Source organism: Micromesistius poutassou (assembly GCF_964030765.1).
Source record: "Micromesistius poutassou genome assembly, chromosome: 17".
Classification (NCBI taxonomy): Eukaryota; Metazoa; Chordata; class Actinopteri; order Gadiformes; family Gadidae; genus Micromesistius; species Micromesistius poutassou.
Genome location: NC_140287.1, coordinates 17,594,412 through 17,619,628, shown reverse-complemented (window position 1 = coordinate 17,619,628; position 25,217 = coordinate 17,594,412). Strand labels below are relative to the sequence as shown.

Below are 25,217 nucleotides of genomic sequence, written 5' to 3'. Positions count from 1 at the left end.
TTCACTTAAGGTGCACTCTGGAGAAGAAGCTGGGAGGGGAGGGGTCAGGGGTCAGGGAGTCCTTCCTACAGTCGTCCAGAGCTTCTTGTACCATCTCCCTGTCCGCCCGCGACAGACTGCTCTTCAGCTTCAGCAGGGAGAGGACATGCTTTGAGCTGAAACCAAGAAACAGGAAACGTCTAGAATGAGAACCTAACCTTCTGTTAGTCTGTTTAACACTGACCACAACCACACCGGACCTCGAACACATTCAAACCCCACTAACCCTAACCCCGCTAACCCGAACCCCACTAACCCTAACCCAACTAACCCTAACCCCACTAACCCTAACCCCACTAACCCTAACCCCACTAACCCTAACCCCACTAACCCTAACCCCACTAACCCTAACCCCACTAACACTAACCCCACTAACCCTAACCCCACTAACCCTAACCCCACTAACCCTAACCCCACTAACACTAACCCGAACCCCACTAACCCAAACCCTCACTAACCCTAACCTCACTATCCCTAACCCCACTAACCTTAACCCTCACTAGCCCTAACCACACTAACCCGAACCCCATTAACCCCACTAACCATAACCCCACTAACCATAACCCCACTAACACTAACCCTCACTATCCCTAACCCCACTATCCCTAACCCCACTAACCCTAACCCCACTAACCCTAACCCCACTAACCCCACTATCCCTAACCCCACTAACCCTAACCCCACTAACCCCACTATCCCTAACCCCACTAACCCTAACCCCACTAACCCCACTATCCCTAACCCCACTAACCCTAACCCCACTAACCCCACTAACCCTAACCCCACTAACCCTAACCCCACTAACCCCACTAACCCTAACCCCACTATCCCTAACCCCACTAACCCTAACCCCATTAACCCTAACCCCGCTAACCCTAACCCCACTAACCCTAACCCCACTAACCCTAACCCTCACTAACCCTAACCCCACTAACCCTAACCCCACTAACCCGAACCCCATTAACCCTAACCCCGCTAACCCTAACCCCACTAACCCTAACCCCACTAACCCTAACCCCACTAACCCTAACCCCACTAACCCTAACCCCACTAACCCTAACCCTCACTAACCCTAACCCCACTAACCCTAACCCCACTAACCCGAACCCCATTAACCCTAACCCCGCTAACCCTAACCCCACTAACCCTAACCCCACTAACCCTAACCCCACTAACCCTGACCCCCAGCATTTATTATTTAGCTGTGGGTCCATCAGACCGATGTATACTCCATCCCATACGGTGTACGATACACTGTACACGTTGAGTACGCTGACGTGTAAACCGAACCAGAGGAAGCTGAACCGTGACTCACCTCAGGTCAGGGTAGGTCATGCCCAGGGAGGCCACCACGATCTGGATGGTGGGGAGGTGCTGGAGCCGGAGGACTTCTGCAATCTGGGACATGATGCCGTCCAGCCACAGCATCCTGGAGTCCTGAGGAGATCACCAGAAGACCATCGGTCACCTCGCTCTGTCCGACAATCTGCCCAGTGACAGTGGAGTGACGTCGTCTGTGTGGACGAGTTATAGCAACCCTAACAATGTGTCTACATGTCGTCTAGCCCGCTGCCACTGACACTGGTCAGATGTTAACAGGTCTCTACTGTAGGTCAGACGTTAACAGGTCTCTACTGTAGGTCAGATGTTAACAGGTCTCTACTGTAGGTCAGATGTTAACAGGTCTCTACTATAGGTCAGATGTTAACAGGTCTCTACTGTAGGTCAGATGTTAGACAGGTCTCTACTGTAGGTCAGATGTTAACAGGTCTCTACTGTAGGTCAGATGTTAACAGGTCTCTACTGTAGGTCAGATGTTAACAGGTCTCTACTGTAGGTCAGATGTTAACAGGTCTCTACTGTAGGTCAGGACTAAAGGTCATATGTTAGACAGGTCTCTACTGTAGGTCAGGACTAAAGGTCAGATGTTAACAGGTCTCTACTGTAGGTCAGATGTTAACAGGTCTCTACTGTAGGTCAGATGTTAACAGGTCTCTACTGTAGGTCAGATGTTAACAGGTCTCTACTGTAGGTCAGATGTTAACAGGTCTCTACTGTAGGTCAGATGTTAACAGGTCTCTACTGTAGGTCAGATGTGAGACAGGTCTCTACTGTAGGTCAGATGTTAACAGGTCTCTACTGTAGGTCAGATGTTAACAGGTCTCTACTGTAGGTCAGATGTGAGACAGGTCTCTACTGTAGGTCAGATGTTAACAGGTCTCTACTGTAGGTCAGATGTTAACAGGTCTCTACTGTAGGTCAGATGTTAACAGGTCTCTACTGTAGGTCAGATGTTAACAGGTCTCTACTGTAGGTCAGATGTTAACAGGTCTCTACTGTAGGTCAGATGTTAACAGGTCTCTACTGTAGGTCAGATGTTAGACCTGTCCTTCCTGCTCCTTCGCCCTTGACGGGTTGAGGAGGGTCAAAGCGGGTCTATTGTACGACGTCTTCTCATTACAAACGCCCCAGAGCGGGGTTTCAGAGACCAGGGAGGACCAGGGCTGTCTGCGGGTGGTCCCACACTGAGCCCGTAGAGTGGAGCTCAGTAACGTATGGCTGTGGTGAACTCACGGCTCCAGAGAACACCTTGGCCAGCCGCTTGGCGTCTTCAGACACGGTCGCGGCCGCCTGCGCCTGCTGCTGCAGCCCCTTCAAAGTAAAAGTCTACTTTATTGTCAATTTCAGAATATGCGGCGTGCCGGACATACAGAGGAATCGAAATTGCGTTTATCTCCGAACCACGGCGCAATAAGAACAAAAGTAAAGTCAATAAAGTCAAATAAGAAAAGTAATATTTACAATAAATAAATACTAAATACTGCAAAAGGTAAGGCAAAACAAAACGGCATACATCAAATAAAGAAAGTAAATACATTCAAATGTGCGATATAAGGAATTTACAATAATGTGCAATATGCAGTAAACAGAAGAAATTAAAAGTCTACATTTTCAGGGCATTTTGATGATAAATAGCTAAGCAGAGTTGGTGGGGGCAGGGGGGAGGGGGGAGGGGAGCGAGGGGAGGGAGAGAGGGGGGAGAGTTGAGCCTCTTAGTTTACCAGTCTGAGGTTCCCCTTCAGGAGCCTCCTCACGTACTCCACCGTCACCTCCAGCTGCAGCTGGCCAAGCAGCTCCTGAACACACAGAGCAACACCACGCAGCACGCTTCAGCCAATAGATAGAAGATCAATACACACAATCACTCCTTCAGCCAATAGATAGAAGATCAATGAACACAATCACTCCTTCAGCCAATAGATAGAAGATCAATGAACGCAATCACTCCTTCAGCCAATACATAGAAGATCAATACACACAATCACTCCTTCAGCCAATAGATAGAAGATCAATGAACGCAATCACTCCTTCAGCCAATAGATAGAAGATCAATGAACACAATCACTCCTTCAGCCAATAGATAGAAGATCAATACACACAAGCACTCCTTCAGCCAATAGATAGAAGATCAATACACACAATCACTCCTTCAGCCAATAGATAGAAGATCAATGAACACAATCACTCCTTCAGCCAATAGATAGAAGATCAATAAACACAATCACTCCTTCAGCCAATAGATAGAAGATCAATACACACAAGCACTCCTTCAGCCAATAGATAGAAGATCAATACACACAATCACTCCTTCAGCCAATAGATAGAAGATCAATACACACAAGCACTCCCTTTAGACGATCAGTAAATGACTCACACACACAACTATGGGCTCTTTCCTTCACTCCATCTCGCACTCTTTCGGTCGCTAAATAGGTCACTCTTTTGTTCACTAAATAGGTCACTCTTTTGTTCGCTAAATAGGTCACTCTTTGGTTTGCTAAATCTCTCTCTTCTGTTCTGTTCAGTAAATATCTCACTCTTTGGGTCACTACATCTCTCACTTTTGTTCAGAGGTCAGAGACCTACCTCCCTAGCAGAGGTCAGAGGTCAGAGACCTACCTCCCTAGCAGAGGTCAGAGGTCAGAGACCTACCTCCCTAGCAGAGGTCAGAGGTCAGAGACCTACCGCCCTAGCAGAGGTCAGAGGTCAGAGAACTAGCTCCCTAGCAGAGGTCAGAGGTCAGAGACCTACCTCCCGGCAGGGGTCCCCCAGCCCCTGGAGGTTGTGGATGTGGAGTCCCAGGTTGTGCAGAAGCTCCTCAAACAGCGGCTTCTTCAGCCAGCAGCTGGTGCCCACGATGCGATAGTGTGGCTGCAAGAAGCACAGAGAGTCCCCCGTCAATCCCTCATAGTGTTAGTGTTAGGTCTGTCCCTCAGAGAGAAGGGTTAGGGTTAGGTCTGTCCCTCAGAGAGAAGGGTTAGTGTTAGGTCTGTCCCTCAGAGAGAAGGGTTAGTGTTAGGTCTGTCCCTCAGAGAGAAGGGTTAGTGTTAGGTCTGTCCCTCAGAGAGAAGGGTTAGTGTTAGGTCTGTCCCTCAGAGAGAAGGGTTAGTGTTAGTGTCTGTCCCTTAGAGAGAAGGCTTAGTGTCAGTGTCTGTCCCTGGAGGGGAACTTGCCTTCAGAGCCTTCTGGACGGGGCTCAGTAGCCACGCGTGAGCAGACTCCTTCACAGAGCTGAGTGTGTGTAGGCAGCGTTCCTTCACATCCTCTGGGAAGAGGTGAGCCTTCTTCACCACGTAGTCCCTGAACACACAAGAGACAGAGGCGAGGGGTTAAACTACAGCCTGGGGACCTTTGAGCAAAGAGTCTCGTCATTGCAGACGGTTTGGTTTGGGTTTGTTTGTTTGTGATAAAAATTAAAAAAGGAAGGAGGAAGAGGAAGAGCTTCTGGTTGCCATCGGTTACTGAAGATGGTAATGCCCCTAAAACAGAGGAGGAGGAGTATGAACGAGCAGGAAGGAGTAAAAGGAGGAGTTACAGGAGGAGAACTAGGAGGAGTTACAGGAGGAGTTTCAGGAGGAGTGACAGGAGGAGTGACAGGAGGAGTTTCAGGAGGAGTGACAGGAGGAGTTACAGGAGGAGTATGACTGAACAGGAGGAGTTACAGGAGGAGTTTCAGGAGGAGTAACAGGAGGAGTTACAGGAGGAGTATGACTGAACAGGAGGAGTTACAGGAGGAGTTTCAGGAGGAGTGACAGGAGGAGGACCAGGAGTATGACTGAACCTGAGCTGTGTGAGGACGGGGAGGTGGGCCATGAGGAGGTGACGGCTGTTTCCTGCCGAGCTGTGCATCACGCTGGACAGGAATCTCTTCAAACTGCCGTGTAAAAAAAACAGCTCCGTTAATTCCCCCTTTTTATGAAATGAGTTCCCGTGATAAATAACCCTTTTGAAGAAACTTAGTAAGGTAGACAGGTTGGAGGGCTACGGCGTCGTTCTGATTAAGTGAATCAGTCAGTGTGGCGGTGCTCTTTGCTGTACAAAAACATAGAAAGTTCTAGAAAGACGGGCTGACCAAGGCACTCTTCTTAAAGTTTAAAAAAAGCTTTAATAAATAGGCTAATTCATATTGGAATTGTTAAAAAGTTAAAAGCAAGGTCAATAAACAAGGTGTTCCTTTTGAAGAACATGTTCACTAATCTGACTGAACACGATTAGTGAACATCTACTGATATAGTATCTATTGATGTTTTTTAAGTGTAGAAATGACCATCCCCAACTTCAGAAAGTGGGAGGGGCCACACCGCCTAGTGGGAGGGGCCAGACTACCCAGTGGGAGGAACCACAAGGCCCAGTGGGAGGAGCTATGTCACCCAGTGGGAGGGGTCACAAGGCCCAGTGGGAGGGGCTATGGCACCCAGTGGGAGGGGCCACAAGGCCCAGTGGGAGGAGCTATGTCACCCATTGGGACGGGCCACACCGCCCAGTAAAAGCAACAAAAAGTCCCTGTGTGTGTGTGTGTGTGTGTGTGTGTGTGTGTGTGTGTGTGTGTGTGTGTGTGTGTGTGTGTGTGTGTGTGTGTGTGTGTGTGTTACCTGTCTAGGAATTCAACGAGCACACACACGACCACCTTGGCTTTGCGTTGATCTCCCAGGATGCACTCTGTCTCCAATACTGCTCCGTTAAGACACTAAAGGCACAGGGAACGGAACTGCATGAGGTGGTGTAGGGGGAGGTGGTGTAGGGGGAGGGGTGGAGGTGGAGTAGGGGGAGGGGTGGAGGTGGAGGTGGTGTAGGGGGAGGGGTGGAGGTGGTGTAGGGGGAGGGGTGGAGGTGGAGTAGGGGGAGGGGTGGAGGTGGAGTAGGGGGAGGGGTGGAGGTGGAGGTGGTGTAGGGGGAGGGGTGGAGGTGGTGTAGGGGGAGGGGTGGAGGTGGAGGTGGTGTAGGGGGAGGGGTGGAGGTGGAGGTGGTGTAGGGGGAGGGGTGGAGGTGGTTTAGGGGGAGGGGTGGAGGTGGTACCTGCAGTACATCTATGGCCAGTGGGCTGTGGTAGCAGCCATCAACAGGCGTGGGTGGAGCTCCTCCCCTCCACAAGTCTGCCTCCGCCTTCAGGAAAAGAACCAAGCACCTCCCAACCGTCTCCTGGAGGAGGAGGAGGAGGAGGAGAGCCACAACACAACCGCTGTCAGCTGCTGGTTCTACTGGGAGCTGCCCAGTACAACCACAGTACAGTCTGCTGCTGGTTCTGCTGGACACCCACCCTCATCACCCCAGCAACACACTGTTTCAGCCGCTGCCGTCTGGTAGACGCTACCGCAACATCCGCTCTCGCAGCAGCAGACTCAGGGACAGGTTCATACCACAAGGCCATAAGACGGCTCAACTCCTGCGCTACCTAGCTCACCATTAAGCCACTTCATTCTATCAACAGTCGACATCTGGATAGAAATGTCTGTATACATTCACAATTCACTCACTATGCTGCATCCATTTATACCTTAGTTATTATTATATATTAGTTGTTGTTATTATTATATTTTCATTCTAATTATTCATGCCCAGTATTGTAGTTTATGTATTCGTACCTACCTGTGAAGTGGAGAGGAACTGTTCCTCTAGCGGTGAGTAGAGGTCTTGGGGCAGCAGGGGACCCAACCTATCAGAGTCCACCTCACCGCTCAGAACCTCCTCTCTCAGGATGCTGAAACGCAGAGGAAAACCATTCGGTCGTGTGTTGTTTGTAGTGTGACAGTAACAACGAGGGGAATCAGCCTGATGTCAGTAGAGGGATTGGAGGTGAACCGGGGCTGAAGGGAGCCGAGGACCTACTCGGGGTAGTAGCTATTGACCCAGCGGAGGAGGACCCTGCAGTCCTCATCTTCCAGTCCGAACTCCGCGATCTTCGACAGCCTCGAGCTGAACGCACGGTGGTACAGCCCGGCGTACAGGTTACAGATGTCCATCTCCACGGGGTAGCAGTCCTTCACCACCCGGACCACCCGCCCCAGGTCCACCTTCAGCTGCCGGCCAGCGTCGAGGATCTCTCGCTGAATGGAGGACAGACCCGGTTTGTCTCCGGGCGTCGAAGCTCCATTCATTCGCTCCTGCACCAAGTCCCACAGCGCCGCGTCATGGAGCGCTCTGAAACCACCGGGTCTCCAGTCCGGTGGACTCCGACCCGTCCCCTGCCATCTCCGGTCCTGCTCCTCGTCCCTGTGGATGGCGTCCACTGCAGACCTCAGTACCTCGACTTCGTCTTCCGCCTCAGAGTTAAAAGAGCGGCTCAAGGCCCGCCTCAGGTGGCTGGTGAAGGTTGTCCGGTCTGCAGCGAGACGAGCTCTTTTGACCTCCTCCCCGCCCTCCTCCCCCCCCATCCCTCCGAACAGACGCTCCTCTCGGGCGATGAGCTGCCCCGCGGCTTGGGACAGACGCCCACTCTCCAAGTGCTTCTCAAAAGAGGCTTCTTCTGTGGAGACACGGAAAGCTTGTTCAATATGACATCTCCGATAAAGTGCTTCGCATGCTACGGTACAAGATGATGTAAAAGCAAATAATACAAGCTCTAAAAAAGAGCTGTAGCCTATACGGACCTCCTCCGGAGTCCACCGCATTTAGAGACTGCGACCTCGGCTTGGAGGGGCGCCCGCGTCCGGGGAGACTCTGGAGGAATCTCCCCCAGGTGGAGATGCTGGGCACCGCGGATGACGCCATCGAGATCCGCATCAGTTCTTGGAGAGAGAAACAATCTTTAGAACTAATGTCTTGCGTTATTCGCGTAATGAGTCAATCAAAATAATACCATGCCTAATAAGTATACCAAGTATACTAACAATCGTAATTATCACAATAACTCTACAAATAATTATAAATAAAGATGTGATAAATAATGTGGGTTATTTTGAGGTTAACCCTCACTAACCTGACTTGAGGCAGAGGATGCAAGGGGAGTCGAACCCGCGGCTTATATTCTCCGTCGTCTCTGAAGCCACACCTCAGTTGATAAGCAAGGGGATTACCACCGCCCAACTTCATGATTTGTAGGTTCAGATGAAACAAAAGGAAACGATCTGTCGTTGGCAACCAGAGTAGGGGGGCGGGGAGGGGGTGGCCAGAATTACTTCTACAGAGGAAGCCCTGCTGGATAACGTGAGGAACCTTAATAAAGTGTTATGAAAGCATGTAAATTCCAAGCAAGTCAGTCAGTCAACACAACAGACTCCACAACTTTCTCCTCTGAATTTCTTTATTCGTCTTGATATTGACGAAACGAGCACAGTTTAATCTCAAAGAATAAAATCATGAACGTGGGATTAAAAACAAACCAGCGAGAGGATCCAAGGAGTTAGGTGAACATGTTCCTCAGGGGAGTCCAGTGGCTTCAGGTGAAACAACCTCATGGCGAGAACGTCCAGGTCATACTTTAGTGGTTACAACGTCCTGAAACTACACGTGTCTAGGGGCTTATAAACGCGTGGTTCCCACCTCCCTGAACCTGGAGGCTGGAACCAGGACGGAGTTGCCATCCATGGAGAACCTCTTCACTCAGCGGTGAAGGAAGAAGACCAACCAGACTCTGATCTGGTAGACACTACCTTACCGCAGCATCCGGTGTCGCACCAGCAGACTCAGGGACAGTTTCATACCACAGGCCACAAGACGGCTGAACTCCTGAGCTACCTAGCTCACCGTTATGCCACTTCATACCAGTCGACATCTGGATAGAAATGTCTGTTTACATTTCACTCTATGCTGCATCTATTTATACCCTAGTTATTATTACATATTAGTTATTATAGTTGTATTTCATTCCAACTACTCACGTCCAGTATTGCAGTTTATTTATTTGTTTATTTAGGCTCAGCTCTCTTACTTGTGTTTCTTTTATACCTTTACTCTTCTCTGTATTGCACTGTTGAAGGAGCCTGACACTTGAGAGAATTTCATTTCAATTTCATTTCACGAGAATTTCATTGCGAGCGACTGCATCTGTAATTGTTGTGCTGTATGACAAATAAAACATCTTGAATCTCTCTTGAAGCTCCGCCACTCTCCCACCACGCGTTTGGAGGTCTTTGGCACAGAGAAATAAACAGAAGATTAATGACATCAAGATGTCACGTTATGTCAGGAGGATGTGCCGTCATGACCTCATGAGACCCAATCATCGTCAGCATGAGGAGGAGCAGTCAGTGGTGGAAGTGGTTCTCCCAAGGGGAGCTGCTTGTGGGTCTGGGTCGGGGCTGTAGTGTAGTGGTGGTGGTGTAGTTGTAGTGGAGGTGTAGTGTAGTGGTGGTGTAGTTGTAGTGTAGTTGTAGTGGTGGTGTAGTTGTAGTGTAGTTGTAGTGGTGGTGTAGTTCTAGCATTGTAGTGGTGGTGTAGTGTAGTGGTGGTGTAGGTGTAGTATTGTAGTGGTGGTGTAGTTGTAATGAAGTAGGGGTGGTCTGGGCTGGTTGTGGGTCTGGGTCTGGTTGTGGGTCTGGTTGTGGGTGTGGGTCTGGTTGTGGGTCTGGTTGTGGGTGTGGGTCTGGGGCTGGTTGTGGGTCTGGGTCTGGTTGTGGGTCTGGGTCTGGTTGTGGGTCTGGGTCTGGTTGTGGGTCTGGTTGTGGGTGTGGGTCTGGTTGTGGGTCTGGGTCTGGTTGTGGGTCTGGGTCTGGTTGTGGGTGTGGGTCTGGTTGTGGGTCTGGGTCTGGTTGTGGGTGTGGGTCTGGTTGTGGGTCTGGTTGTGGGTGTGGGTCTGGTTGTGGGTCTGGGTCTGGGTCTGGTTGTGGGTGTGGGTCTGGGTCTGGTTGTGGGTGTGGGTCTGGGTCTGGTTGTGGGTCTGGTTGTGGGTCTGGTTGTGGGTGTGGGTCTGGGTCTGGTTGTGGGTGTGGGTCTGGTTGTGGGTCTGGTTGTGGGTCTGGTTGTGGGTGTGGGTCTGGGTCTGGTTGTGGGTGTGGGTCTGGTTGTGGGTTAGCTGTGGGCGCACATGCAGCTGAAGGGCAGCTGGGCCCGCCAGCCTGGGTTCCCTGCAGGCTGAATGTCTCTGAACAGACTCTGGCTGCCGGCCCCGTCCGCCCGGCGAGCCGCCGTCTTCTGCAGCTTGGTGAAGTGCTGCAGCACGGCCTGCCGCTCGCGGCCCCGCGTCAGACCACGGAAGTAGAGGACGGCGGCCAGATGCTTCTCCCTAGGAACCAGGAGGGACCAGTTAGGAACCAGCTAGAACCAGTTAGAGACGTAAGAAGTACAGGTCAGCAGCGAGATGCTTCTCTCTGAGAATCAGAACCAGTTTGAACCAACCACAGACCACAGTGACTATGACATATTTCCACTGTAATATCCCTAACCTCAACTACAGGTATGACCCTATATATGAACCGCTCATCTCCATGGAGATATGGGGCCCTATCTTGCGGCCGGCGCAATTGACTTTCTGCACCGACGCATGTGTCGTTGCTAGTTTGCACCCGGCGCAAAGCTGATTTTCCCCCGCAGCAACCAGGCACTTGCGCCTGGAGAGGCATGTCGGCGAAAAGCAGGGGCGTGTTCCCGGCGCAAATGATACTTTGTGCTATTTCACCCATCTAAACATTGCGCCAATACAATTGCGCAACTGACCGGGAAATACCTAAAATATCTAAAGTCAGTGGCGGATAGTGCAGTTGGTGTTGCTATTTTGACATGCCATGGCAGCATTCCAACTGCAACATACGCTTACACACACACGCAGGCTATACACAGCACAAACAAACGATTAGGCTGATTTAAATATTATGATGTCTCAGATGAACGATTGTTCATCTGAGTGAAACTGCATAGAAATAGCATAGATTGTGGTAACATTTTTTTTCCATAGGGGCTGCATGAATGAACACAGTAGAGTAGGCTATGCCATGTGTTTAAATAATAATAATAATAATAATAATGATAACAATAATAAACTCGAACAAAGTATATTCCAGCCTCCCAAAACAAAATCTTGTTTTAAAATCTTGTGTAACAGCTGATACAGCGGTAAGTTATACTTTTAAATCAATGCATCTGCAAACACCGTACAGCAAACACATATTTTCTTGACACAGACATCGTTTACAAGCCCATATCTTTCGGGATTGATGAAGATTTGATCGTGAGAAAACAGTTTTACCACGAGTGAGTGTTTAAAAGAATGAATGAATGCGGGTGATGCTTCCCATCTGTTTAAGCACACGCAAACTAAACATGTAACACATAATACAGTCCATGGCGATGTATATTAGGAATTAGGCCTATTATTTGGCCATAAACTGAGCCATTTGAAGTTTGAAATTCATGTGGTCATGCATCTGTCTCAGCGGAGAATGCAAACGCGCTGTCAAAATATCAACTCGTCAAGTCAAATGCGCTGGGTCTTAAAGGGGATGGGAGATGGCACTCTCATTGGTCGATTGCACGTTACGCCCCAAAACACACCTACGGGTTTCAGCCCAACCCCATTTTAGATTTGCGTCGGGCACAAAGCTCATTCATCTCGCCGTCATAATTAGCAACAGCGCCGTAGAACCGCCCACAAAGCTACTTTGACTTTGCGCTTCACGTCTGCGTTTTAGACCGTCTAACTAGGGCCCATGGAGTTGATTTGCGGTAGTTTGTGGCCTTTGTGACCTCTAACCCGGACTCACCTCAGGTCCGGGTACTGCTCCACCAGAGGGTGCAGGTGGTGCTTGATGTCCCTCTTGTCCAACGGTCCGATGATGTCACTGAGATGGTCCCCCAGGGGGTGGAGCCACTCATGTGTGGACTTCTAATAAAAGAAAAAAAGTAGTGTAGTGGTGGTGTAGTTGTAGTGGTGTAGTTGTACTGGTGTAGTTGCAGTATAGTAGTGGTGGTGTAGTTGTAGTATAGTAGTGGTGGTGTAGTTGTAGTATAGTAGTGGTGGTGTAGTTGTAGTGTAGTAGTGGTGGTGTAGTTGTGGTGGTGGTGTAGTTGCAGTATAGTAGTGGTGGTGTAGTTGTAGTATAGTAGTGGTGGTGTAGTTGTAGTGTAGTAGTGGTGGTGTAGTTGTGGTGGTGGTGTAGTTGTAGTGTAGTAGTGGTGGTGTAGTTGTAGTATAGTTGTGGTGGTGGTGTAGTTGTAGTGTAGTAGTGGTGGTGTAGTTGTAGTGTAGTAGTGGTGGTGGTGTAGTTGTAGTGTAGTAGTGGTGGTGTAGTTGTAGTGTAGTAGTGGTGGTGGTGTAGTTGTAGTGTAGTGGTGGTGGTGGTGTAGTTGTAGTGTAGTAGTGGTGGTGGTGTAGTTGTAGTGTAGTGGTGGTGGTGGTGTAGTTGTAGTGTAGTGGTGGTGGTGTAGTTGTAGTGTAGTGGTGGTGGTGTAGTTGTAGTGTAGTAGTGGTGGTGTAGTTGTAGTGTAGTAGTGGTGGTGTAGTTGTGGTGGTGGTGTAGTTGTAGTGTAGTAGTGGTGGTGTAGTTGTAGTGTAGTAGTGGTGGTGTAGTTGTAGTGTAGTAGTGGTGGTGTAGTTGTAGTGTAGTGGTGGTGGTGTAGTTGTAGTGTAGTAGTGGTGGTGTAGTTGTAGTGTAGTAGTGGTGGTGGTGTAGTTGTAGTGTAGTAGTGGTGGTGTAGTTGTAGTGTAGTAGTGGTGGTGTAGTTGTAGTATAGTAGTGGTGGTGTAGTTGTAGGGCAGTGTATGGTAGTGTTGTGTAACGTAGTGGGGTAGGGTAGCTTATCCTCGTTGTAGTTAAGTGTAGGGCTGCTTGATTACGGAAAAAATCATAATCACGATTATTTTGGTCAATATTGAAATCTTGATTATTCAAACGATTATTTTTGAGTTGGAAAACATGATGCATTTATTCATAATTTCTCTCCAAAAAAAAAAAACACTTTGTAAATGAGAACGTTGAAATTTCCCCTTAAAAATATACACAAAATGGTCAAATAGAAAAAAAAGTCCAGATATGAATCCAGCTGTTCTGCAATTTCTATTAAAAAAAATTAAATCTATAAATCGTTTCAACTCGATTATATTAGTTTGGTGATCGTTTCACTCTGAAATCGCGATCAAAATTCGATTAATCGCCCAGCCCTAGCTAAGTGTACGGCATCGTCGCGTGGATTAGCACAGCGCGCTCTTACCATATCGATAAACAGGTTCCGGAGCTCCGCCCACTGCCGCCGTAGCTTCTCCGCCCCCTTCTGATGCTTCCTGCTCTTGCAGGAGTAGGAGTTCTTCATGAGCTGGGAGACGTACTCCTTCACCGTGTGGTGGTGCAGGCGGTCCACCAGCGCCTGGCGGCACATCAGGACAACAGGAAGAACGAACATGGGTCAACTGACCCACGGGTCAAACCAACGCCATCCACCACATCCACCACTTCCTGTCCATGTATCCCCAGCCACGTTCCTCTCTTAGAGACAATAAGGGCTATGGAAGGAAATTCACTGGAAATTCCTGTTTGCCAGTAAGTAGGTGTGAAGTGAGGGCATTGTGTGAGCAGAGCGAGGAAACAGGAAGGGACGGTCGCCCTCGGGGGGATGTCAGCGCTGTTCCTTCTGATCTTGATACCGTGGCTTCAAGCCAAAGCGAGTCACGGATAATGCACACACCGACACACCGACGGCGGAGTCAGGAGCCACGCAGGGCGACAGTCAGGGCGTGAGGAGGCAGTCTGGAGCAGTCAGGGTTAGAGGCGCCTCGCTCAGGGACACCTCCACACCCTAGGAGCGTGGAGGAGCCGGGGATCGAACCAGCAACCTTCAGGTTACACAAGTCAACTTGCTCTACCAACTGAGCTAAGCCGACCCCCAAGTCTGACTTACTGTGTTTCATCCAGCAGGGACTGGGATGGGTCAGAATATTCGATTATTCGTTCCCGAGGGTCAAAGCCGATTTCTTACATTTGGACCGTTAACATTTTTTCCCATTCAAATAAACAAGAATTAACGGACAGAACTAATGTTGGTTCTGTACTATTAGTACTATTAGTTTGCACAATTAGTTTTTTTTTTATTATTATTATTAATGATGTACAGAAAAACAATATACACAATACACAAGCATAATATTAATATATATATATATGCATACAACACAAACACTGATCACTGTTAAAGTTTGTTTTTTTGCGTTTAAGATATTAAGTGATTTCTTGCCGATGATCCATGGCTGCCTTTGTGAATGTCGGCACACATCGAATAATCGATTATTCGTTCATACCACAGTTATTCACATCCGTAGCAGGGACCTCACCTAGACAGTGGGAGGCCTCATCTGGGATCTGTTGTAGTGTAGTGGTGGTGGTGTAGTTGTAGTGTAGTAGTGGTGGTGTAGTTGTAGTGTAGTAGTGGTGGTGTAGTTGTAGTGTAGTGGTGGTGTAGTTGTAGTGTAGTAGTGGTGGTGTAGTTGTAGTGTAATAGTGGTGGTGTAGTTGTAGTGGTGGTGGTGTAGTTGTAGTGTAGTGGTGGTGGTGTAGTTGTAGTGTAGTAGTGGTGGTGTAGTTGTAGTGTAGTGGTGGTGGTGTAGTTGTAGTGTAGTGGTGGTGGTGTAGTTGTAGTGTAATAGTGGTGGTGTAGTTGTGGTGGTGGTGTAGTAGTGGTGGTGGTGGTGTAGTTGTAGTGGTGGTGGTGTAGTTGTAGTGTAGTAGTGGTGGTGTAGTTGTAGTGTAATAGTGGTGGTGTAGTTGTGGTGGTGGTGTAGTAGTTGTGGTGGTGGTGTAGTTGTAGTGTAGTAGTGGTGGTGTAGTTGTAGTATAGTAGTGGTGGTGTAGTTGTGGTGGTGGTGTAGTTGTGGTGGTGGTGTAGTAGTGGTGGTGGTGGTGTAGTTGTGGTGGTGTAGTTGTGGTGGTGGTGTAGTTGTAGTGTAGTGGTGGTGGTGTAGTTGAAGTGGTGGTGGTGGTGTAGTGTAGTGGTGGTGGTGTAGTTGAAGTGGTGGTGGTGGTGTAGTTGTAGTGGTGGTGGTGGTGTAGTTGTAGTGTAGTAGTGGTGGTGTAGTTGAAGTGGTGGTGGTGGTGTAACCCAGCAGTGACCTCACCTGGACAGTGGGAGGCCTCATCTGGGAGCACTGGTCTGAGAGCTGCTCCGTCCGTCTCTGAAGCTTCTGGAAGTCTTCGTCGTTGGTCATCCACTTCCTGCTCATCATCCTCCTCATGTAGGGCTGCAGGGCACCACAGAGGTCTTAGGGTTTAGGGTGAAGGGTTCTCATTGGTCTTAGGGTTTAGGGTGAAGGGTTCTCATTGGTCGGACAGCAGCATGTCACCAAACCAACCGACCCAACAGCACAGAGAGGGTCAGCCTTAACGTTCTCCCAGACTTAAAATAGTCCAGTCACAGGGTTTGGATTATTCATCTAAAATAAGATTTTTGGAGGGATAGGGTAAAGGGTTAGGGTAAAGGGTTAGTGGTAAGGTTAAGGTTAGGGTTATGGTAAATGGTTTGGGTAAAGGGTTAGGGTAAAGGGTTAGGGTAAAGGTTTAGTGGTAGGGTTAGGGTTAGGGTAAAGGGTTAGGGTTAGGGTGAAGGGTTAGGGTAAAGGGTTAGGGTGAAGGGTTAGGGTAAAGGGTTAGTGGTAGGGTTAAGGTTAGGGTAAAGGGTTAGGGTAAAGGGCTAGGGTGAAGGGTTAGTGGTGGGGTTAGGGTAAAGGGTTAGTGGTAGGGTTAAGGTTAGGGTTAGGGTAAAGGGTTAGGGTTAGGGTTAGGGTGAAGGGTTAGGGTAAAGGGTTAGTGGTAGGGTTAAGGTTAGGGTTAGGGTAAAGGGTTAGGGTGAAGGGTTAGGGTAAAGGGTTAGTGGTAGGGTTAAGGTTAGGGTAAAGGGTTAGGGTTAGGGTTAAGGGCGAGTGGTGGGGTTAAGGTTAGGGTTAGGGTGAAGGGTTAGGGTAAAGGTTTAGGGTTAGGGTGAAGGGTTAGTGGTGGGGTTAGGGTTAGGGTAAAGGGTTAGGGTTAGGGTGAAGGGTTAGTGGTGGGGTTAGGGTTAGGGTAAAGGGTTAGGGTTAGGGTGAAGGGCGAGTGGTGGGGTTAGGGTTAGGGTTAGGGTAAAGGGTTAGGGTTAGGGTGAAGGGCGAGTGGTGGGGTTAGGGTTAGGGTTATGTGAAGGGTTATTGTTAGGGTTAGGGTAAAGGCTGGGGTTCCTCTCCACCTTGATGTCGGTCTTGTACTGGTCCTCCAGGGTTAGGGCCAGCCTCCCCAGCAGGGAGTCCACCTCCTGGCTGAACTCAGCCACCGGCCCGGGGCAGCTGGCTCTGTACTGCTCCATGTGCTGCCTGAGGGACAACGGTCACATCCTCAATGATATGAAGCGCTAAATAATGTTGAATAAAAGAATATCTTTAAATCAACTCAACAAGTGACCCGCTGTTTACAAACCATATGGGTGAGCACACCCTAATCACGGGATTAGACTGGTCTCTGTTCAGGGTTAGTTAGTCTGTGTTCAGGGTTAGTTAGTCTCTGTTCAGGGTTAGTTAGTCTCTGTTCAGGGCTAGTTAGTCTGTGTTCAGGGCTAGTTAGTCTGTGTTCAGGGCTAGTTAGTCTGTGTTCAGGGTTAGTTAGTCTGTGTTCAGGGTTAGTTAGTCTGTGTCCACGGTTAGTTAGTCTGTGTCCACGGTTAGTTAGTCTGTGTCCACGGTTAGTTAGTCTGTGTCCACGGTTAGTTAGTCTGTGTTCAGGGTTAGTTAGTCTGTGTTCAGGGTTAGTTAGTCTCTGTTCAGGGTTAGTTAGTCTGTGTCCAGGGTTAGTTAGTCTGTGTTCAGGGTTAGTTAGTCTCTGTTCAGGGTTAGTTAGTCTGTGTCCAGGGTTAGTTAGTCTGTGTTCAGGGTTAGTTAGTCTGTGTTCAGGGTTAGTTAGTCTGTGTTCAGGGTTAGTTAGTCTGTGTTCAGGGTTAGTTAGTCTGTGTTCAGGGTTAGTTAGTCTGTGTTCAGGGTTAGTTAGTCTGTGTTCAGGGTTAGTTAGTCTCTGTTCAGGGTTAGTTAGTCTGTGTCCAGGGTTAGTTAGTCTGTGTTCAGGGTTAGTTAGTCTGTGTTCAGGGTTAGTTAGTCTGTGTTCAGGGTTAGTTAGTCTGTGTTCAGGGTTAGTTAGTCTGTGTTCAGGGTTAGTTAAGTCTCTGTTCAGGGTTAGTTAGTCTGTGTTCAGGGTTAGTTAGTCTGTGTTCAGGGTTAGTTAGTCTCTGTTCAGGGTTAGTTAGTCTGTGTTCAGGGTTAGTTAGTCTGTGTTCAGGGTTAGTTAGTCTGTGTTCAGGGTTAGTTAGTCTGTGTTCAGGGTTAGTTCGTCTGTGTTCAGGGTTAGTTAGTCTCTGTTCAGGGTTAGTTAAGTCTCTGTTCAGGGTTAGTTAGTCTGTGTTCAGGGTTAGTTAGTCGGTGTTCAGGGTTAGTTAGTCGGTGTTCAGGGTTAGTTAGTCGGTGTTCAGGGTTAGTTAGTCTGTGTTCAGGGTTAGTTAGTCTGTGTCCAGGGTTAGTTAGTCTGTGTTCAGGGTTAGTTAAGTCTGTGTTCAGGGTTAGTTAAGTCTGTGTTCAGGGTTAGTTAGTCTGTGTTCAGGGTTAGTTAGTCTGTGTTCAGGGTTAGTTAGTCTGTGTTCAGGGTTAGTTAAGTCTGTGTTCAGGGTTAGTTAAGTCTGTGTTCAGGGTTAGTTAGTCTGTGTCCACGGTTAGTTAGTCTGTGTCCACGGTTAGTTAGTCTGTGTTCAGGGTTAGTTAGTCTGTGTTCAGGGTTAGTTAGTCTGTGTTCAGGGTTAGTTAGTCGGTGTTCAGGGTTAGTTAGTCGGTGTTCAGGGTTAGTTAGTCGGTGTTCAGGGTTAGTTAGTCTGTGTTCAGGGTTAGTTAGTCTGTGTTCAGGGTTAGTTAGTCTGTGTTCAGGGCTAGTTAGTCTCTGTTCAGGGTTAGTTAGTCTGTGTTCAGGGTTAGTTAGTCTGTGTTCAGGGTGAGTTAGTCTGTGTTCAGGGTTAGTTAGTCTGTGTTCAGGGTTAGTTAAGTCTGTGTTCAGGGTTAGTTAGTCTGTGTTCAGGGCTAGTTAGTCTGTGTTCAGGGTAAGGCTTTGGTATTGAAAGGGTTATCTGAGGCCATTGGCAGGTTGGCGGGTTGCCAGGCAGTGGTTGGGCCGGGTCCCAGAGGAGGACTCACAGCCCGGTTTACAGGAAATGGAGTGATTTACTGTAGTCTGACGCTGGTGGTGGAGGAGGTGCTCACTGTGGTAGTGTGGCTAAGCAAGTGGTTGCTTACTTGACGGCGATGAAGGTGTTGATGGAGGTGACGAGGTACGTGGGGCTTAACGTCTTAACCTCAGCTGAGCTACAGCAGCTCATCAACGCCTCCTCAAACCTGCACAGGAAACACAGCAGGAGATAGAGTTGAGCACACAGATTCATAAACAAACCAGGCCATCTAGACTACTCGGGTCTGGGGTTCAGCTATCAGGAGATCTTCTTGAGCCACATATTCATCGTAGAGAGCCAGTGAGCGCCTGTTACAGATGGAATTCGAACACTCGTAACACGTAACCTGTCTCTGTACTGTCTAACCCCTACCTGCTCCTTAATGACCTGTCTCTGTACTGTCTAACCCCTACCTGCTCCTTAATGACCTGTCTGTGTACTGTCTAACCCCTAGCTGCTCCTTAATGACCTGTCTGTGTACTGTCTGACCCCTACCTGCTCCTTAATGACCTGTCTCTGTACTGTCTGACCCCTACCTGCTCCTTAATGACCTGTCTCTGTACTGGCTAACGAACCCCTACCTGCTCCTTAACTCTTTTTTTTTATTATTAACATTTACTTTACCAGGCAAGAATTGCTTGAGATCAAACTTCCTCTTTTTCGAGCAAGGCCTGGCCTTAAAAGACCTCTCTGTTATGTCTGACTTGTCTGGTTGCGAGAAAATGGAAAGTCTGTTTTCATGTTATGATATTTGATAGACGGTAGCAATGTTTCTGGTGTGAAATCCCCCCTTGTGACCTCTTCCTCCCCGTCACGAGATGGCTCACTCGACCTTCCACTTTCACTTCCTCCTTGCACGCAACGGCTCATCCCCTCCACTTTCACTTACACAACAAGCGTGTTTGTGTTTGTCTAGGATTACCTAATCATTATTCTGTAAATAACAACGACACAAATGAACAGTGTTGCTGCTTCATTTTACCTCTTGGGAAATAGTTTCAACTCTTCACAACAAGAGCGGATGGCTTTCAGTTCCAGACGGCCGTCCACGCGTCTTGCAGCAGTGACTATCCCCTGGAGTCTCTGAAAGGCGCAGGGGGGGGTGTTAACCCTACACTGGCACAACAACATGCTGCTGCTGCTGCTGGGGTTGGTGACTCAGCCTACCGTCCGGATGTCCAGTTCGCTCGGAGAACTGAGGAATCCCTCTTTTAATTCGTAGGAGTTCTTCTCATTCCAAAACTCGTCTTCCATTTCTATGATTTTCCCAAGTGAAAATCTCAAGTCGATCTAATGGACAGTGGAAACAGAAAAGTATGGATTACATATGTGATAACATATCCACGTTAGAACTATAACTTTACTGTTCAAATGAATGTTATTTATATTCGCCCCGGGAGTGAGTCACGTTAACTGGAGAACAGTTTTATTTATCAGACACTTTTATCCAAATAAATAAGATAATAATTTCAACGTTATGTTACATTCAGGGCATTTAGCAGACAAACAAACATTTGGGTCCAAAAAGCCAACTGTGCCAAATGACTAACGGGAGGAAAAGCAAAGCCATTGCTGCCCCCTGGAGGACAACCGTGGCACTACACAGATGATCAGAGCCCACCTGGAGCCGGCTGCAGTACTGGTCCCTGAGCTGATCGAGGAAGGCCTCGTCCAGGACCAGCTCAGTGCTCTCAGACTGCATCTCTGGAAGGAGGCAGGGGCTACCCATGATCTTCTCACTGAAAGGAAGGTTTTTCCAAAATAAAAGCACTGCCACGTTTGCCCCAACGCTGTTAACGGTGTCAGACCTCACGTCTGTAGGGTGGTGAGCCTCTTAAGGGGACGAGGGAGTAGCGGGCCGTACCTCTGGTAGGAGTTCAGGACCCAGTCCAGCAGGGCGTGGAGATCCTTCAGCTCCGCCGCCCGCTGCCGGAGCCTCGCGACGTGCTGCCCCACCGCCGCGCGGTGCGCCCCGACGTAGGCGCCGAACACCTCGAAGCTGGGCGGGTAGGACCACCGCAGGTCCGTCCTCACCTTCTCCAGGTCCCGCACCAGGGTCTGACCCAGCAGGCCCAGGTGCACGCCCAGCCAGGCGGGGTTCTGATCCGGACCCTCCAGGGGCACCCTGGCCACCGTGGCCCGGACCCCCTCCGCCACCGCCTCCCTCCATACCTCCCTCCAGCCCCCCGCCGCTGTCGTCGTCAGACCTCCCGGCTGCCCCTCCCGCCGCTCCTCCTCCTGCACGATGCGGGCCACGGCCACCAGGAGGCGCGGGTCGCTGGAGTCGCGCACGACGGCCGTCACCTTGTCCCGGAGCTCCCTGTAGAGGAGGTGCAGGTCCTTCTCCTTCATGCACAGCGCCGTGGAGCCCTTCTCCTCCCCGCGCTGCGCCTCCTGGAAGTCCTGCCGCAGAGACAGGAGGTTGAGGTGAGCCTCCTCCAGGATCTCCTTCTCAATCAGCTTGTTGATCTCCATCACTGGAGAGGAGCAGAGGATGCCGAGAGGAGGAGGCGCAGAGGAGGAGGAGAGCGGAGCAAAGAGGAGGAGGTGCATAGAGGAGAAGAAGATAGGAGGATGAAAGAGAGCAGAGAGGAGAAAATAAAAGAGGAAGGAGGAGAGGAGGATAGGAGAGAGGAGCAGAGAGAAGAGACGGAGAGGGGAGCAGATAGGATAGAGAGGAGGAGAGAGGAGGAGTGAGGAAGCAGGAGGAAAGAGGAGAGGGGAAGAGCGGAGAGGAGCAGAGGTAGATAGGAGCAGAGAGGAGTGGGAGGAGACAGGTGGGGATGAGGAGGGAGGAAAGAGGCAGGGACAGAGAAGAGAGGGGCAGAAAGGAGGACAGGAGCAGATAGGAGGAGAGAGGAGATAGGCAGGAGAGAAGGGAGAAAGAGAGAGAATATGAGCTAAAGAACCAGCAGGTTCTCTCAGGTTTTGTTCATCTCAGGCCAGAAAAGGCCAACTCTAATAGTATACTCTCTTTAATTTATAAACTATTCTCCGTCTACTCCATAAACTCTACTCGCCACACTACTCTATAAACTCTAGTCTAATCTATATATTAGATATACTCTGTATATGCTGTATAAACTCCATAAGCCCTACTCTAAACTCTCCTCCAAACTCTAAATACTATATACTCTTAATACTATATATACACTCTCCATACTCCTAATATCCTCTACTCTATATACGTTATCCTCTAGTCTATATACTATATCCTCTACTCGATCGATACTATACTTAGTACTACTAACCAGGGCCAAACTGTTTCCATTTGCTTCAATGTACAATACAACAGGTTTAGAGTGTGTGTGTGTGTGTGTGTGTGTGTGTGTGTGTGTGTGTGTGTGTGTGTGTGTGTGTGTGTGTGTGTGTGTGTGTGTGTGTGTGTGTGTGTGTGTGTGTGTGTGTCTTGTAAACTGAGACTATCCCTTACTGTCAGCCTGTTGTTGGCTAAACAGGACTTGTAGATACAAATAACAGTAGGAAGTTCAAGCACCACACCCTCACAGAGTGGGTCTGGTCTCTCCCCATGGGAAACTGGAATTTGGGATTTACATTAGCGATTTTAGTAATTAGGCTAGGCTTAGTTAGCTAATTGTCTTCCAACAGTATTATTGGCTAACTATTAGCCACAGCATTATTAATGGGGTTCTTAACATCAGCCAAGTGTAGCTATGTAGCTTACAATGTCACAATGTAGGGAATTTTACTTTATTCAGTTTAATCTCTCGTTCAAGCACTGTCATCACCGAGTTGGCCCCACAACGAGTGGAAGAACCTTTTGGACCCACAGTGAGCGGGTACAAAGGCCACTGACCTTTAGAACCGTACCTGACAGGAAGCACACCTTTAGAACCGTACCTGACAGGAAGTACACCTTTAGAACCTTTAGAACCATAGCTGACAGGAAGTACACCTTTAGAACCGTACCTGACAGGAAGTACACCTTTAGAACCTTTAGAACCATAGCTGACAGGAAGTACACCTTTAGAACCGTACCTGACAGGAAGTACACCTTTAGAACCTTTAGAACCGTACCTGACAGGAAGTACACCTTTAGAACCGTACCTGACGGGAAGTACACCTTTAGAACCGTACCTGACAGGAAGTACACCTTTAGAACCGTACCTGACGGGAAGTACACCTTTAGAACCGTACCTGACAGGGGGGTAGAGAGGAGCTCGGGAAGTGTGTAGAACTCGGATATCTCCTCCCTTCGGTCAACCACCTCCTTCTTCTCCTCCTCCTCCTCCTTCTCTGGGAGCTCTGGCACCTCCCCTTCCCGCTCCTTCTCCTTCTTCTGCTCCTTCTCTTTGTCTTTCTTGCTTATCCGCAGGCTGCGGCGTATGGAATTCATGCTGAACAACCCATCTGGAGACGCCATCGCTACACAACACGGGGAAACCACCGGTCACTTCATCGTCCATCCATCCATCGTTCATTTATCCTTCAGCACTTATTCTCATAGTCATCCTATAGTGAGTTCCAACAGTTCTACTGGTGTTCTAGAACGTTACACTGGTGTTCCAGAACTTTATATTAGTGTTCCAGAAGGGTAAACTGGTGTTCTAGAATGTTATATTAGTGTTCCAGAAGGTTATATTAGTGTTCCAGAACGTAATACTGGTGTTCCAGAACGTTATACTGGTGTTCCACAACGTTATACTGGTGTTCCACAACGTTATACTGGTGTTCCACAACACTATACTGGTGTTCCACAACGCTATACTGGTGTTCCACAACGCTATACTGGTGTTCCACAAGGTTATGCGATACTAGAGTGTTCTCAAATGTAATACAATAGTTATAAAAAGGAGACTAGAGTGTTCAATAACGTTTTTTCTAGAATATCTTACTTGGGAATGTTATGGAATGTTTGAGTCCTTTGCCCTGCGTCTCCCCGGTCCCTCCATCTTCTTTCTTCTGGAACAATCCACTGATGGTCTTCAAAGGGGATGTCATGGTAGAATCGCCACTCAAGCCTGGGAAACAGAAAGGCATTCTGTCTAAGTCTATCTGACTTCGTCTGCATGTACGTTTTCCAAGGACCAGCTGGTGACTCAGGTCCAACCTGTGTGGCCTCCTTCGGTTTTCCAAGTAGTTTACCGGAAAGCATGCATGAAGAGGTTTAACTAGAACGTGTTATTCTTGATAACTGACTAGATAGATCGGCTCACTGTCAGTTACCATAGCAACAAACTAATTGTTAATGCTCCTTATCAGGCAAACAATATAAATATACATAAATATATGCAAGTAAACAAGTAATATATATAAATATAAAACATAAATATTAATTAATTAATAAGTATAAGTTAAAAAAATATATTAATTAATTAATAAGTATTAATTAATTAATAAGTCAACATTTTTCACATTGAGCTGTACAGTATAGCATACAAGTGAGTTTGGTCTGCGAATGACTTCATTGAAATGATACTTGGACGGTTCTTACTGCGTCCAAACGACTTTGCGGGAGGACTCTTCGGACGGGGTCTCAGGTCTGGGTCGGGGAAACCGGAGGAGCCTTCTCCCGCTCCAGAACCCTCCATCATCACAACGGTCTATCGGAGGAACACACCGAACAGCCTGCCATTTAATATTCCAATAAACTATTGTTAACATAGGTCCATGTAGGCCTAACTGTGCTTTTTTTCTAGTGATTTACTAGAACTAATCACTAACAAGTAACAACTACAAATATTTTGAACATCAAAATTCATAATTATTCTGGAAACACACAAACACTCACATTTCCATCTTTCATTGATAAAAACGTTTACTTTGAACAAACTAAACCAAGGTGAGCGGAACATAAATATCGCCTCTCCGTCCACCCCGAGCCACGCCCCCAGGTGAGCAGGTAATCAAATACGAAAGTACAAATGAAAGATTAGGAAGTTCACCGGTCCACTTTCGAGTTAAATTGTATTGAGTAAAAAGAAAACGCTTTACTCTCCACGGAGCAAATCACAAGGCGACATACAGTGGCTTCGCTTCAACGATAAATACATGTAAAACTAAATAAAAAAGTAAAAAAAGTAAAAGGTTACGCATAGTAAAAACTCAAACTTTACAGATATAGCCTACAAACCCACCCCGGGCATTCAATGTAGGCATTCACAATGTAGACCTACGCATGGACACACATACGGGTTTAGCTTCAATCTACTTACTTGTGAGACACCGCAGTAGGTTGACCCAAGTTCTCCAAAGCCCTCCGTGCAGCGAACTGGTCGACCAACCTGCTTTCACTCTCTTCACCCTCCTCACCCCCTCACCCCCGACGAGATAAGACCGCGGGGTGGAGCGATCCCTGCTGTTGTTGAGAAATCTTTTTTTAACACAAAACACGTCTATTCGATGATAGGATTACACGACCCCACTCCGACCTGTGCGTGTACCAGAGGAGGAGTTAAATAGTTAATCATTAAAAAAACACTGCTGGTTACCTTTCTGTTTGTGATTTAAATGCACAACTAGTAGACTGTGTGTCTGGTGGCTCAATAGTGGTCCTGCACCAAAACAAAGCTTTTAGTCGTGAGACTCGTGAGTTTAGTCAGTCTTCCGACCTGTACAACACCTGGAGCATACTTTGGTGCTGTTGGGTCGCCGTGTGGGTGCTGTTGTGCATCTCTTCCACTGGGAGGCGATGTCCCCTTTCAATCTAAAAAATATAATATATATATTAAAGAGAGAGTCAAACGTCTATCGTCTGTATTTCTTCGTGTTTAATCGTGTAAACAGAGAGTTAA

General features: G+C 48.3%; 2 protein-coding genes across 5 annotated transcripts in view; both read right to left on the bottom strand.

Moving 5' to 3' along the window:
- The window catches only part of tnfaip2b (tumor necrosis factor, alpha-induced protein 2b), a 9,753-nt gene extending 470 nt beyond the window's left edge, over positions 1–9,283 (bottom strand). The window contains exons 1-14 of one of the 2 annotated variants that reach the window (XM_084482314.1): positions 8,700–9,283; positions 8,297–8,444; positions 7,968–8,105; positions 7,207–7,843; positions 6,967–7,078; positions 6,397–6,519; positions 5,973–6,067; positions 5,162–5,254; positions 4,554–4,680; positions 4,132–4,251; positions 3,102–3,176; positions 2,614–2,691; positions 1,355–1,476; positions 1–155 (exon numbers count right to left, since the gene is read on the bottom strand). The exon at positions 1–155 is cut by the window's left edge and continues 470 nt beyond it. In XM_084482314.1, coding sequence (XP_084338440.1) covers positions 2–155; positions 1,355–1,476; positions 2,614–2,691; positions 3,102–3,176; positions 4,132–4,251; positions 4,554–4,680; positions 5,162–5,254; positions 5,973–6,067; positions 6,397–6,519; positions 6,967–7,078; positions 7,207–7,843; positions 7,968–8,100 — 1,869 coding nt within the window. In that variant the 5' untranslated portion in view covers positions 8,101–8,105; positions 8,297–8,444; positions 8,700–9,283 and the 3' untranslated portion in view covers position 1. The remainder of the gene's footprint in view (positions 156–1,354; positions 1,477–2,613; positions 2,692–3,101; positions 3,177–4,131; positions 4,252–4,553; positions 4,681–5,161; positions 5,255–5,972; positions 6,068–6,396; positions 6,520–6,966; positions 7,079–7,206; positions 7,844–7,967; positions 8,106–8,296; positions 8,445–8,699) is intronic. The other variant, XM_084482315.1, reaches the window with a different exon arrangement.
- A 951-nt stretch (positions 9,284–10,234) lies between these two features.
- exoc3l4 (exocyst complex component 3-like 4) lies at positions 10,235–24,763 on the bottom strand. 3 transcript variants are annotated; one of them, XM_084482312.1, is made up of 15 exons: positions 24,639–24,763; positions 23,918–24,026; positions 23,319–23,444; positions 22,621–22,848; positions 20,327–20,939; positions 20,084–20,201; positions 19,630–19,752; positions 19,445–19,545; positions 18,530–18,628; positions 16,456–16,579; positions 15,356–15,478; positions 13,462–13,614; positions 12,015–12,136; positions 10,314–10,540; positions 10,235–10,253 (listed from the first exon to the last, which is right to left on the bottom strand). In XM_084482312.1, exons 2-14 carry the CDS (start codon positions 24,015–24,017, stop codon positions 10,327–10,329), a joined length of 2,244 nt encoding a protein of 747 aa, XP_084338438.1. In that variant the 5' UTR covers positions 24,018–24,026; positions 24,639–24,763; the 3' UTR covers positions 10,235–10,253; positions 10,314–10,326. The 3 variants fall into 3 exon arrangements, with proteins under 3 accessions (XP_084338438.1, XP_084338437.1, XP_084338439.1); XM_084482311.1 differs by lacking the exon at positions 10,235–10,253 and having other exon boundaries at positions 10,269–10,540; XM_084482313.1 differs by lacking the exons at positions 10,235–10,253; positions 23,319–23,444 and having other exon boundaries at positions 10,269–10,540.
- Positions 24,764–25,217: the final 454 nt, after the last annotated feature.